Genomic DNA, 14,850 nt, shown 5'->3' on the forward strand with positions numbered 1-14,850 from the left:
TCTTTTCTCTCTATTTTTTTTATAGAATAATGATAAAAAATGGCAAAAATATAAGAAATTTTCCTTATACATTTTTTCTCTCTCTACGTTTAAAAAAAGAGAAGAACAAAAAATAAGAATTCAATCCGAAGAAAATTAGTTGTTGTATGAGGTGCGGATCATTAGGAGTAAACCCTACCTAATGCAATCTCCAACTAAATTTTTCCTTAGTTATGAGATTAGATTTATGATAAAAAAAGAGACAATATGAAGATAAAATAAAAATAATAAAGCGAAAAAGCTAAGAACCCACATTTTGCAGAGGAATATGATGTAATTTTATTAATTTCTTTTCTAAAATAGTAAAAATATGATATTGAAAGATTTTGTCCAAAATAAATTTAATTACTTTTTTTCTAAGTTATAAAGATAAATTAAAAGAATTTTGTATGAAATAAATTATTTTATTTTATTTTTCCTAAAATGATAAATCGATTATGATATTAAAAGATTTTGTATAAAATATTTTATTTTATTTTTCCTAAAATAACAAAAATAAGTCAAAAGTGATAAATTATTTATTTTTTTTTTGTTAAAGAAAGATAATTTCATTAATTTTTTTTTATTTTCTCTTTTAATAAAGATTTTAAAAATGATAATAGTAATAATAACTATTATCATAAGATTTTATATTATTACAAAAAAATTTACCTTTTTTCTTTTTTACAAAATGAATAAATAATTTTTTTTTACCATTATTACAATTAATATATTTTAAAAAAATGTAGGATAAAACTAGGTGACTACATAGATTTGGCCCTAAATCTAAACGATTGTTTTTCAAAATTTGGTACACGATTGTAGATTTGACTATACGATTTTTTTTCAAGATTCTTTATACATAATCTTTTAGATTTTGTTACCCTAATTTAAATGCTTAAACGATTTTTTTCAAGATTTTTTATACACCATCTTTTACATTTGGTTACCCTAATCTAAACAACGTAAAAAAAGCTAGTCAAGCAAAAGGGAGATAAGTACAATGTCCTATGTGATAAAAAAGACAACAAATAGTATAAGATAATATAAGATAATATCTTCTTAATTACAAAAGAATATATACATTAATACCCTCCCTCAAACTCAAGGTGGTAGAGTAACTGTCGGCTTGAGTTTGGTAAGTAATTGATTGAAGCGAGTAGATGGTAAAGCTTTGGTGAAGATATCTGCTGGTTGCTCAGTGGTGGAGACAGGTTGCAAAAGAAGTATGTTGCTCAAGAGATGATGACGAATGAAGTGACAGTCATTTTCGATATGTTTTGTACGCTCATGAAAAACATTATTGTGGGCAATTTGGATGACACTACGATTATCACAATGAAGAAGAGTGGGACCCTGCTGGGGAACACCCATATTAGCAAGAAGCCAACGAAGCCATAAAAGTTCGACGGTAGATCAGCGAGAGCACGATATTCTGATTCAATACTAGAACGAGAGACAACACTTTGTTTCTTACTAAGCCAAGAAATGAGATAATCGCCTAAGTAGAAACAATAACCTGTTGTAGAATGCCGATCAGTGGGATCCCTAGCCTAATCTGCATCAGAGTAGCCAGATAATACGAGAGAGAATTGAGAAGAAAACAGAAGTCCATGCCCCAAAGTTTCCTTGATATAGCGAAGAATACGTAATACCACAGTAAAATGAATGGTTCGAGGAGCAGTCATAAATTGACGAACGATATGAACAACATATGCAATATCTGGGCGGGTCACTGTTAGATAGATGAGACTGCCAACAAGTTGCCGATACAGACTAACATCTTCAAGAGGAACACCATCATAAGGGGTCAAATGAACATTGAGATCTAATGACGTTGAAGCTATGTTAGAGTTAGTGATTCTTGAACGAACTAAAAGATCAGAGGCATATTTAGCTTGAGACAATAAATACCCGTTCGAGCGTCGATAGACTTCAAGGCCAAGAAAGTAGTTAAAAGATCCAAGGTCTTTCATTTCAAAATGTTGATCAAGGTAATGTTGGAGGGATAGGCCTGTGGATCATGACCAGTGATAATCATGTCATCAACATAGAGAAGAAGAACAATATCATGGGGTGTGTGGCGAGTAAAGAGTGCAGTGTCATGAGGACTAGAAGTAAAGCCAAGTTGAGTGATGGTAGAGCTAAATGTGGCAAACCAAGCTCGTGGAGTCTGTTTGAGACCATATAGTGCGCGATGCAAGAGGCACACCTTGTGTGGAGAAGGAGAAGTACCATAAGGTGGCTTCATATAGACTTCTTCAGAAAGAGTCTCATTAAGGAAAGCATTTTTAACATCCATCTGAAGAAGAGGCCACTGCTTGGCAGCAACAACAACTAATAAACTGCGAACAGACGTCATCCAAGCCATAGGAGCAAATGTTTCTTCATAGTCAATACCATATTCTTGGGAATACCCTTTTGGTACAAGACGAGCCTTATAACGCTCAATAGTACCATCAGAGTGAGTCTTGATTTTGTAGATCCACTTGTAGCCAATAGGTCTTTTACCAGGAGGTAAGTCAACATAGTCCCAAGTGTGCGTCTTTTCAAGAGCCTGTAATTCATCATTCATTGATTTCTGCCATAAAGGATCAGTACTAGCCTCTGGATAAGAGGTAGGTTCAACAAGGGAAACAATAGTGGAAAAACAGTGATAATCTTGGAGATGAATGGGAGGTTCCCTTACCCGAGTAGAACGATGAGAAGGGGTATCTAGAGTAGGTTTAGGACTATCATAAGAGATGGACGACTGGTCCGAGGTTGCAGAAGTAGGTGCAGATTGAGCAAGCTCATTATCAGGAGTGAACTCAGAGAGAGGAAAAAGGTCAACAGATGTGTTAGTGAAGAAAGGTTGAGGACTAGAGAAGGAGGAGTGGAAGGAGGACAAGCAAGAGAACATAGTATGCTCCCAAAATGTGACATGACGAGATATACGAAATCTATCCGAAAGAGGATCCCAACAATGAAAGTCTTTATGTTCTGTGTCATAGCCAAGAAAATAACAGAGGCGGGCACGTAGTTCAAGTTTAGTGTGTTCATGAGGATGTAGGAGAACAAAACAAGCACAACCAAAGACTTTAAGGTTAGAATAGTTGGGTCGTACCATATAGTCTTTCAAATGGAGAGATGTTCTGAAGAACGGAGGAAGGAAGACGATTGATAGTATAGACAGATGTAAGAGCTGCTTCACCTTAAAATTTCTCAAGGCATGAGGCAGAAAGGAGGGCACGTACTAAGTCAAGAATGTGGCGATGTTTGCACTCATCACGTCCATTTTTTTGAGAAGTGTGGGGGCAAGAGCTTTGAACAAGAGTGCTCTGTTGGGAGAGAAAAGATAGAAGAGTGGAGTCTTTATACTCCAAGGCATTGTCAGTGCGAAGGATTTTGATAGGACAAGAGCATTGGGTGTGAATCATTTTAGCAAACTCAATATAAGTGCGAGATAATTCAGAGCGGTGTTTGAGAAAATAAATCCATGTAAATCGAGAGAAATCATCAATGAATAAAACATAATAGCGATAACCATGGACAGTGGAGGTAGGGGCAGAACCCCAAATGTCAGAATGGATTAAATCAAAAGGTTTATCACATATAGAAGTGGATGTAGAGAAAGACAAAGCAGGTTTAGCAAGTTTGCAATTTAAACAATTAAATGGGACAAACTTGGTAATATTATTTAAATTGTTAATAGAAATTAAATGACGCAGTTTTTCAGGAGAAGCATGGCCAAGACGAAGATGCCACTGATATGTAAAGAAAGAAAAGAAGAAAGACGATGCACGCAACAAACAAAAAAAAAAGGGAAAAAGAAGAAAGAAGAATAAAGACACGCAGCGAAAAAAAAAAGAGAAAAACAAGAAAGACGATAGAAAGAAATCAGACTTGGTTACCTAAATCTAAACGACGGAAGAGAAAAAGAAGAAAGATGGAAAGAAATCGCATAAAGAAGAAGAAAGATTGGAGGGCAAACCTGAAATATTTAAAAAATGACAAACTTTATGGGCTTTGTTACACGAGCCGTAAATATTTTAATAGTTTATTATATTTATGAAATTTTTCCTAAATAAAATAGATGATGCATTAAACTAGATTGAAATAACAAACAAGAGGACACTAGATTGAAACTTGTTGTAAAGTATGATTTTGTTAATGGTACCATTTAACTCTTTTATTGATGGCTAATTACTGTGTATAGGCCTAGAAATCTATATCAAGACAACCTCTTTGGAGCCTAGTCGTTCCAAACACGTGACTGTCAATTCAATTTCACGTGTTTCTATAGCCGCTCGACTCTATTCTTCCTCACACTCTGTCTCCCCTCACTTTCTCTAAATCTTCATCTCACACTAACACTGCCGTCGGAATGAATGTGATGGTAAAATAATACACATCTTTTCCCTCCTTTAAACCAATTTTTCCCCTAAAACAAGAGCACAATTTTTATTCAACGCTTTTCAAAAATAAAATAAAAGTCCAACTGTCCAAAAATATTTGCTACATATTTTCCCACTTTTTTTTCTTTCTTTTAACTACGCGTCTTATCTCAATATTCTTCACTTAAATTACCATTTTATTAGAATGGGTTATTAGAAATGTCAATTTTGAAGTTCAATTTAGGGTTTTTTTTTAAAAAATATAACACTAAATATTTATGCTTTATATAAAAATTCTGAAAATAGAAAAAACCTACATGTACACGATTGCATATATAAACGATGTGAACGAAATGTAAACGATTATTTAAAAAAGTAAACGATGTGTAAAAAAAATAAAAGATCATATATAAAAAATCTTGAAAAAAAATCATTTGGATTGGAGTAGCCAAATGTAAATGATCGTGTAAAAAAAAGTAAACGATCGTGTAAATAAATCTAAACGATCGCGTAAAGAAATCTAAACAATCGTGTACCAAAAGAATTAAAAAAATCGTATACCAATTTTTTTTAAAAAAAAATCATTTAGATTTGGAACGATTGAATTGAAAAGATAAATTGTAGCCATATCTAAACGATCGCATATATATTGAACCATATCTAAACGATCGAATTGTATCCATATCTAAACGATCGCGTATAAATTATAGTCATATTTAAACGATCGCGTATACATTGAATCGTATCTAAAAGATTGCATATGTATTGAACCATATCTAAGCGATCACATATAAATTGTAGCTATATCTAAACGATCACGTTGTAGCCATATCTAAACGATCGCATCGTAGTCATATCTAAACGATCGTATATAAATCATAGTCATATCTAAACGATCGCATTGTAGCAATATCTAAACGATCGTGTATAAATTATAGCCGTATCTAAACAATCGCCTTGTAGCCATATTTAAACGATCGCGTATATATTAAACCATATCTAAACGATCGCGTATGTATTGAACCATATTTAAACAATCGCGTATGTATTAAACCATATTTAAACAATCGCCTTGTACCCATATTTAAACGATCACATATGTATTGAACCATATCTAAACGATCGCGTATATATTGAACCACATCTAAACGATTGCAAATATATTACGACGCACGCGTTATTTACGATGTAGTTGACAAGACATTTTTGGTATTTTACACGGTGGGTCTGTGGACTTTTTCCGTTTTTAGAATTGTTTTATATTTTATTCTATTTTTAAAAAGACCCCAATAATAATGTATCCTGCATTGTGTATATATAAAAATTAAAAATTTGAATTTGATGAAACTGAAAAAATTGATTTTTTCCTCTCTTAAAAATTTAAAAATATATTGATGGTAATGACGTCTATTAGTGCAAATGCATCGAATAGCTATAATACTAACTTTAACGTTGGATGAAAGAAGGCAATTACCCAAGGCCCAAGTATCATGGGGTATATTTAGCGATGCATTGCATGACTGCCTTGAATTCAAACATTATCACCTGCCTTAAATCTTAATCCAAATGGAGAACACTACCCGTACAAACTTCCATTCAAGTTGCAGCAACTCAGAAACAGTCATCGGTGGTCCATCGAACATTGAGCCAAGGTTTCGAGACAAATTCAATATCAGACTCGAGCAATATTTTAGCATCTAGAAAAGGGGAGAGAAAGGGAATGTTATGACCCTTGAATTTTCCATAACCTAGGCGTGTTTAACAAATTGGTAATAATCGCCTTAAGATCTTACAGAGAAACAACTATTTTAGAATGGAAAGAACAAGCTAGGATACAACAATAGAGGCAGAGGAATGGAGGAAGAAGAGGAACAGGGTGAGTCCTGCGTCATACAGGACTTGGTTCTTCTGTTTCCTGCTGGCTACCACGCTCTTCGTCACTTCCTTCACCCCCTTGATATCCATTCTTCAAAATCTTGCTTTCTGAAGGCAAATTCTTCTTGGCTTTTCGACTCCCTTCAACCTTCCATAGATCCCAGACTCGAGTTTTCGGTGGAGGAGTTGCCTCTGCAATTGGAGCAATAAGTCCAGGCTTCCCGTCATCGATAACTTCATCGATCAAACCATACTCCTTAGCTTCCCAAGGATTCATAAAATTATCACGATCTGTATCCAATTCAATCTGCAAAGGACAAACAAATACTTTTAAGGGTTTCTTTACAAAATCGAGAACCAAGTAGTTAAAGTATTATATTGGCAAACCTGCTCTAATGGCTTTCCAGTGATTCTAGAAAAAATCTTGTTTAGCTTAATCTTGTGATACGCCATTTCTCGTATCCGTATGCTCATCTCTGTTGCCTGGCATAGATGGGAATTGCATAGTGATTAGGGGAGAACGGGTCTTTCTCCCATAATTGAAAGCTCAAATCAAATTATTATTTATTAAATAGATAAAAAGGCAATATCGATAATTTCAGGAGAACTCCTGAATTTCATTCTATGTTCTTCTATTTGTGGAGCCAAAGCTTTGCGTCCCACTCTTTACCGAAAAATTAAACGCAAATAAATCAAGTTCATAAAAGCTGTTATGAGGCTTATTGGTTATGAACTACCTACCATCCAATGGAAGCACTAAACACTATGAACAAAGAATTTTAGAAATACTGCACACATTCAACAGCGACTGGAAAACCCATTAATTAACTTAACAGCAAAGCACAGAACAATAATCTACTCACTTTTCCTCCAGCTGTTCCAAGTGGTTGATGGATCATCACTCTTCCATTGGGCATGCAGAATCGCTTTCCCTTTGAACCAGAGGCTAGAAGAAATGCTCCCATGGATGCAGCGAGTCCCAGACAAATGGTTGAAACATCAGCCTTGCATAACTTCATTGCATCATATATTCCCATTCCTACATGCAATAAAAAATTGAGAAACAAACATGGATTGAAATAACAACCTACAACAATAGAGGTAGACCAAAAAGATGTGGGATTACAAAGATCCATTTGCCTTGAAATAATTGAAGGGAGAGATCATACAAAAGATAAACGAACATAAGAAGGGCAGTTTTCAGTGAGGAAAAATAAAGAGGTTATTGCTTGGATGGGTAGGTGACTTCATCTGCTGAGGTTATATCTCCTGGATTGGGCAACCGGGAGGAAAACTAAGGGCCGTTGCAAAAAAGATTATGATATCATTCTTAAGAAGTTGAATGAAAGAAACAAACCCCACACCAAGGATCTGTTTGTGCAACCTCCTAATCAGAAAATACTTTATAGATTATCATTCGAAATGAACTTGAATCAGGCTATATGCCTGTCATCCGGACTCTTGCCCCATGATTGCCACACTACATACCATATACTATAACTTTCATCGAGTCGATCAAAAAAGTTACAACCATAGGGCTAAAACGTAATGACTCACAGGAGCTCTTTCTTTTCATGGGCTTCAATTTTAAAGACTTTTTGTAATTACTCATTAGGCAACATTTTACTAAGTTGGAGAACCTTTCTTTAGTGAGGTTTTTGTGTACTTGGCTTTCAGTCTGATTTTGTATTGTTTCCTTCTCTCCATCTCTCTCCGTCTCTCTGTGTCTAAATATACAGAATAACTTGGTTAAAATATTTTAACCATAAAATGAAATGTAATAAGATAGAATAACAGAAGCTCTTGTCTCACAACTTGATGGATTATGATCCTGACTTAGAATGACAGATCCCAAGCCACTTCCGAAGTGAGAATAATCAAGTCATTTCTCTAATATTTCCAATGATTCCAAAATATTGAAATGTGTTTATCTTGATGCACGTGATCAACACAGAAGGCACTTGAACTCATTTGCGTACCAAATATTGGATTATGTAACTTACTTTACAATCTCACGCACAAGCACTTTGGAGCAACAAGGAGTACTAAAACCATCATAAAAGAATGAAAGGCATGAATACTGTGGGAAGCAGATTTGAACCATAAAGATTATACGACAGCATCCTCTCAACCCAACAACTTCAAATTAAAACTAAAATTTATCCGTCTGAAAACAAAAAAACAAAAACAAAAAAAATGAAAGAAGGATTTGATGATGGAAGATACCAGCAGTGACAGAGCCACCAGGTGAGTTGATAAACAATTTAATATCTTTGGTTGGGTCTTCAGCATCAAGAAAGAGTAGTTGGCTTATGATGAAATCTGCCGTCACATCATCAACCTGCCAGTATCCAATACAATATTCAAGTCCCAATAAAAATCCTCTCTTCTTCTTCCAACTCAAACAACTCCGAAACCATCCAAACAAAAATCCCAATATAACAAAACCAAAATCTTCACAATTCAAACCTAATAAAAGCTAAACAGAATTCAACACACCACAGAAAGTAGAAACAAACCAAGTGATTAAGAAATATGAGGAAATAGTTGGAGACATTGCCTGAGAACCCAAGAAGATGATTCGCTGGCGGAGAAGCATATTGGTAGTGTCAAGCTCTTCGAATCGAGGCAAGGATGGAGCGGAAGATGCAGAATAGTTGCTAAGAACATCCCAATTACTGGATAAGGTGCGTCTAAGAGAAGAGGAACTAAGCGAGGGGTGGTTTAGCACCGGAACCGAACAATTTCTGATTCTAAAATTATTAGAAGTGAAATTGCGGCCATGGGAGTGGTTGGAAGGAGTAGAAATTGGAACATGAGAAGAGTGATGAAGTCCATGGTCGAAACGCTTAAGCCCATAAGGCGAAGGAGAAGGTGCGTGTGTGAAACTCAACTCCATTTTCGCTATTGAGAGCAGAAGGGGAAGCACCCACAAGAAATCCAAAGATTGGGCTGCTCTACCAATATAAGAGTATTTTCGGAGTATTTTCCCCCATATTTACTTCGTCAATTGTAAAGAAAGAAAGGGAAAATTCATTTTTAATATTAGGTTAAATTGGAATCCTAGTTTTCCAATCTTGTTTGTATTTTATTACTAGGGGTTAAAAAGAATCATAACAAATTATAAAGTAGTAAAATATCCCTAAATTTTCATAATAAAGTTATATCTAACAAATCCATAAACTTAGCCAGTTTTTGTCCATTTTTTTAAATATCCTATACCCTTTCGTAATTTTTTTCTCTTTTTTTTTTAATTTCTTTTCCTCTTTTATATTTTACTGGTAACAAAATCTAATTTCTTTCTATCGTATTTTTTTCTTTTTTTTTTTACTGCGATTTATTTCCATAGTTTTTCTTCTTTTGCTCTGATTTTTTTATGCCGTTTAGATTAACCAAATTTGATTTCTTTCTATTGTCTTTCTTCTTTTTGTCTTTTTTTTGCTACGATTGAATTAGTCAAATCTAAAAGATAATGTATACAAAATTTTGATAAAAAAAATAAACGATTGTGTACCAAAAAAATTAAAAAAAAATAATTTAGCTAAATCTAAACAAATGTGTACTAAAGAATCTTGAAAATTTTCGTTTAGCCAAATTAAAAAAAAATCATTTAGATTTGGGGTAATCAAATCTAAACGATTTTGTAACCAAATCTAAACGATCTTGTAATAAAATCTAAATCAAACAATAGTCAAAGATTACTAAATATATTACGTGCATTGTTGACGGCGTGCTTGACGAGACATTTTTGATATTTTTCATTGTGGATCTATGAGTTTTTTCCGTTTTTTGAAATTGTTCTATACGGTGTAAATATTTTGCCGCTTTATTTTATTTTCGAAAAGACCCCTAAAATATTTACATTTTATGTCAAAATCGAGTGTAGTGAATTATTTTTTATTTTATTTTTTTGTTAAAAATTGTTTTGACATGATTTTTTATGGAAAAAATTAAAGGGTTTTTTTTTTTAAAAAAAAATAGAACAAAACATTATATTTACCATGTATAGAACAGTTTTGAAAAATGAAAAAACCCACAATGTGAAATAACAAAAGTATCCTGCGATTAATCGACCACACAAGTGTGCAAAAAGCTTCTAATTTAAACTATCATATAATATAGTCTAAAAGATCATTTAGATATTGGTACACGATTGTTTAGATCTTGGTAAACAATCGTTTGAATTCATCACTTATCTATTTGGGATAGACAATGATAATGGTCTATCTCTGTCTATCTAGAATAGACGACTAAATGATCTTGGTACATAATCTTATACCAAATCTAAATGATCTTGGTACATGATCTTGTACCAAATCTAAATGATCTTGGTAATCGATTGTTTAGATATCTAACATTTATCTATCTGGGATAGATATTGATCTATCTCTATCTATCTGTAATGGATGACTGATCGTTTAGATTTTGGTACATTGTCGTATAGTGAAAAAAGAAGAAAAAAAAAGATGATGAGAGATGACGGAGAAGGAAGAAATTTTGAAAGAGGAAATGAAGAAATCGCAAACGAGAAGAAATGAGAATATGAAAAAGAAGTAATAATATGAAGAACATGTGCAGGAATTCGCTACTTGTTCCGAGAAATTCAAAACAAACAAAGACAAATCTGAAATTTATGAAAAATAATGGTGATTTCATAGAATTTTTTTATTAAACGGGTCGTAAATATTTTCTCATTTTGTTCTATATATGAAAGTTAACCAAAATTAAAATTGATTGAATATTTACTGGATTTAATTACTAAATGTTTGACACTATTGAAGTAATTAAACAAAATAGTGATTAAAACTATATCTTTGTTTTTTCATGTTAATTTTCAATGAATTTGGGAAGAACTTGTGGTAAAAAATATTTGAGTTATAATTTTTGAAGAGGAATAAATTTTTGGATGAATATCTTAATTTAAATTTTAAATAATTAACCTAAAATTTAAAAATAAATAAAGAAATACAAAAATAAAAGGATTAACCAAGTATATACATAAGAGCTATTTGAAATAAACTTTGTGAAATAAATTGATACAAAAGTAACATAATTAGAAGCATGCAATGAGTTTCAGTTTAATGAAGGAGTGTTAGTCCGACAAACCAAGCGAGCAAAGATAGAAGAAGCATGTAGCGAGTTAGTTCAAAGTGACCTTGTAGCTTATTTGGTATCAGAGCCTTGTTGTGTGCATTGAGTTGGACCTCGAAGACAACCCGACCGCTATCAAGTGACTTCGCATATGTGCCAAGAGTGTCAGAAGGGCAATTGTGTTAGTCCATATCAAAGGCAGGGAGAATGGTGAAAGCTTGACTCTTCGAATCTCAATAAGTGCCAAAAGTAGGTTACCTGATCTATAGGAGTCAAAAACTGTTAGTAATCAAGAACCAAGCTCGATTGCCTAAGAGTTGGGCGATTTCATAATCGTCCCAAAAACAAAAATCCAAAAGGCATAAACTCAATGCTCTTGAAAATTTTACCTGCATGAAAAGACAAATATGGGGCAAGTCATTAAAAAGAAGGTAACACGTCAGTGTTTTATAGAAGCAAAGAGATGAACAAAGATTGAGTGCTAGAAGAAAGAGAAAAGTGGCAAGACATGATTGAACGTCAAGTAAGGTAACATTAGAAAAGAAGGAGAATCTATCTACGGTTGCTCGCCTTAAGTTCACATAAGCTAGGAAGACCTCTTAAGGAGTGGCAAGAAAAGTTCAAAGGGAAGTCTCGAGAGTGACATTCACTTGCCTTGGTTCCCTCACAAGCCAAAGTTGTGCGTTTAAGTATGTTCGTTGTTATTCACGAAAGAAACAAAGATATGAGATATGGTTGGGATAAAGATCTATACCTTAATCCTCTTCAAGACAGTTTAAATTGTCACTTTTGAGGTAAAAAAAGGCCTAAGTGATGCTTGCAAAAGTTGAGAAGAAGTAGAGTGGAAGCTGTTGAGTTACTGTTAGTATTGTCAATGTTGACTTCTCCGAGAAACTGTATGCAAAGATGAGATGATCAAGTAAGAGCCCAAGTGTGACAAAGGTGGTGTCATGCCCATCTAAAGCAAAAGAGCAAGAGGTTGAGTCATGTCTAAGATGTACAAGAGAGTGCATAAAGAAAGAGTAAAAGAAAGGAAGCAAAAGGTGAACCAAGTAGGGTAGCTTCGAAAGAGCCATTTCCATCGGAGGAATAGTGTAAGTGGTTGCAAGAAGAGTCGAGAGTTAGAGAGACAACCTCAACATCATGGTTATGTATGCCAACAAGAAGGGTAACAACTTCAAATCATGACTTGTTGTCTCAAGACGATGCTATGAAAGGCGGGAGCACACATGTCCCTTAGGCTAGTCCATAAGAAACAAATGGTTGGCTTTGTAAGTTAAAGAGCAATCAACTGGGATAAGCTCAGTGAAGAAGTGTCAGTTCGACAAACAAGGCAAGCAAAGATAACAGAAGCATGTAGTAAGTTTCAGTTCGAAGAGACCTTGTAATTTATGTGCCACAACGGGTGGCCTTGTAACGAAGATTGACTTGAAGGAGAGAAGTCATCTTTGGAAGAAGAGTTAACTGTCTTAGCATAAAATTCAGGTTGTTAGTTGTTTAGAAGATAGAGTTAAAGCAAAGTGGGCTTGAATCGAGGGTGAGAGTGCCCAAGTGTAGTTTAGTGTCTTAATGCGATGTTTCGGGCCAAGTTCAAATATTAAGGTGTTAGTAGGTCCATGAAAGGAAGCAATCTCATAAGAATTGTGCCAAGTTGATGTTTATCTGAAGGGCTGGAAATTAAGAGCTGAGCTAGTTAGCCAGTTTAAAGAAGAAACAACATCATCGAGGACAATGACTAGAATAATTTGGGGAGTGTTGCAATCCCGAAGTATGTCATCAAGGACGATGACTAGATTGAGTAGGGGAGAGTGTCTCAATCCTACAATGAGAATCAGGATGGGACATTCGTCGATGCCAAGCTGGTGCAAGTAAGCATGTTGGTATGCCTGAGCAAGCGCATTGACATGCATAAGAAAGCACGTTGACATAAATTAAGCAGACACATTGACACGCATTTAGTAGGCACATCGACATGCATAGAGAAAGCACTTTGACACTCAAGCAAGCACCTCGACATGCATGAGAAAGAATGTTAACATGAAGATGAGTAAGCACATCGACATGTATAGAGAAAGTGCTTTGACACACAAGCAAGCACCTCGACATGCATGAGAAAGCATGTTAACATGAAAATGTGCAAGCACCTTGACATGCATAAGCAAGCACCTCGACATTAGTCAAGGAAAGGACCATGAGAATGGACCACGATGTGATCAAGGAGGATGATACATCGTTCAACACACCAAGATGAAGAGCACAAGAAAGCTAAGAGTGGGTATGAATTTTTCAAAATAAATTGTGGTGTTTGAAAGGCAACAACATGCATTTTTGATGTACGAGTTAGGCCTCGAGCCATTGCCCCAAAGTTAGGGTTCCATCATAAGTTTTGATGAGCAGCTATGAAGTTAAGTGTATTTTTAGTATGAGATGCAAGTTTGTCAACTTTTGTGAGAATAGAAGTTCAAAAGGACGCTCTACTATGATGTATGATCATTTGCAACTTTGGACGTGCAAGCTTGGAAGAATGGAATATGCCCATTGTATACTATATGGGGGGAGGCATGGTATTGGCTCTCCACCACCCCTTGGCCATGGTACCTAAGTGAGCCACCCCATAGCATATGAGTGTGTCATGATGTGGACAAGTGTCACGAGATGAATGTCTTGGATAACTTCTGTGAGAAGGAGTAACTTAAGGACAATGTTGGGTGGTATGGGTGTGTGGAACATTGCGCTTTCTCGAGATGGTCAGAGGTTGCAATATAGGCTCAGACTCTGGCACAATATCTATAAATGACTCGGTATGGTTGCAAGTATCATCATGCCTCGTTAATGTCTTAATATTTGAATGTTCGTAAAGTTCCAATAACCCGAGCTCATCTCTCGATAGGTGTACCCTTATTTCAAACAGAGTCCAATGACATCCTAGGCTTTGGGAAGGTATCTTAAGTTATCGATATATAGGTACTCGATAAGTAATAGAAAGCTAGTATTGGTCCGTAAGCACCAATAAGCATCCTAGCGTAAGATTGATTTATCTTTAAAAAAAACACAACTTATTACCTCATGAGAGTAATTCTTAAAAGATAATGATTTATGGTGATGCAATAATGGATGACATTACATTTAGCTTATAAAGAGGAGATAGTCTTTCAATCTATTGGATGAACGTAGATGAACAAAAAGTAATTTAAAGTTCAACATTTACTTTTGCATATTTATCATTCACTATTTTCAATTTAAAACTTTCTTTTTTAATATCATTTCCAACTTCTTTTAGAACTTATGCAAATAAGGAGGAAAGAGTTTTTAACATAGAACAATACAAAATAATAGTAAAAAAGTAAAATACATTTTTGGCCCTAAGGTTTGGACTTCGTGTCTATTTGGTACTAAGATTTCAAAATGGACACTTTAGACCCTGAAGTTTGGAAAATGGTTCTAAATAGTCTTTAAAGTTAGTTTGACCATTAATTGGCCGTTAAAATGT

At 34.6% G+C, this 14,850-nt stretch overlaps 2 protein-coding genes across 3 annotated transcripts; both read right to left on the reverse strand.

Moving 5' to 3' along the window:
• Nucleotides 1–1,571: 1,571 nt before the first annotated feature.
• Nucleotides 1,572–1,994, reverse strand: LOC127149697 (uncharacterized mitochondrial protein AtMg00810-like). Its single transcript, XM_051085558.1, has one exon. It carries the CDS (start codon nucleotides 1,992–1,994, stop codon nucleotides 1,572–1,574), a length of 423 nt encoding a protein of 140 aa, XP_050941515.1.
• A 4,053-nt stretch (nucleotides 1,995–6,047) lies between these two features.
• On the reverse strand, nucleotides 6,048–9,323 carry LOC103496858 (ATP-dependent Clp protease proteolytic subunit 3, chloroplastic). 2 transcript variants are annotated; one of them, XM_008458881.3, is made up of 5 exons: nucleotides 8,830–9,323; nucleotides 8,496–8,610; nucleotides 7,133–7,308; nucleotides 6,657–6,752; nucleotides 6,048–6,576 (listed from the first exon to the last, which is right to left on the reverse strand). In XM_008458881.3, the coding sequence occupies exons 1-5, from the start codon at nucleotides 9,166–9,168 to the stop codon at nucleotides 6,283–6,285; spliced, it is 1,020 nt and encodes a 339-aa protein (XP_008457103.1). In that variant the 5' UTR covers nucleotides 9,169–9,323; the 3' UTR covers nucleotides 6,048–6,282. The 2 variants fall into 2 exon arrangements, with proteins under 2 accessions (XP_008457103.1, XP_050941461.1); XM_051085504.1 differs by having other exon boundaries at nucleotides 8,838–9,227.
• Between the last annotated feature and the right edge of the window lie 5,527 nt (nucleotides 9,324–14,850).

Source organism: Cucumis melo, chromosome 6 (genome assembly GCF_025177605.1).
Source record: "Cucumis melo cultivar AY chromosome 6, USDA_Cmelo_AY_1.0, whole genome shotgun sequence".
Taxonomy (NCBI): Eukaryota; Viridiplantae; Streptophyta; class Magnoliopsida; order Cucurbitales; family Cucurbitaceae; genus Cucumis; species Cucumis melo.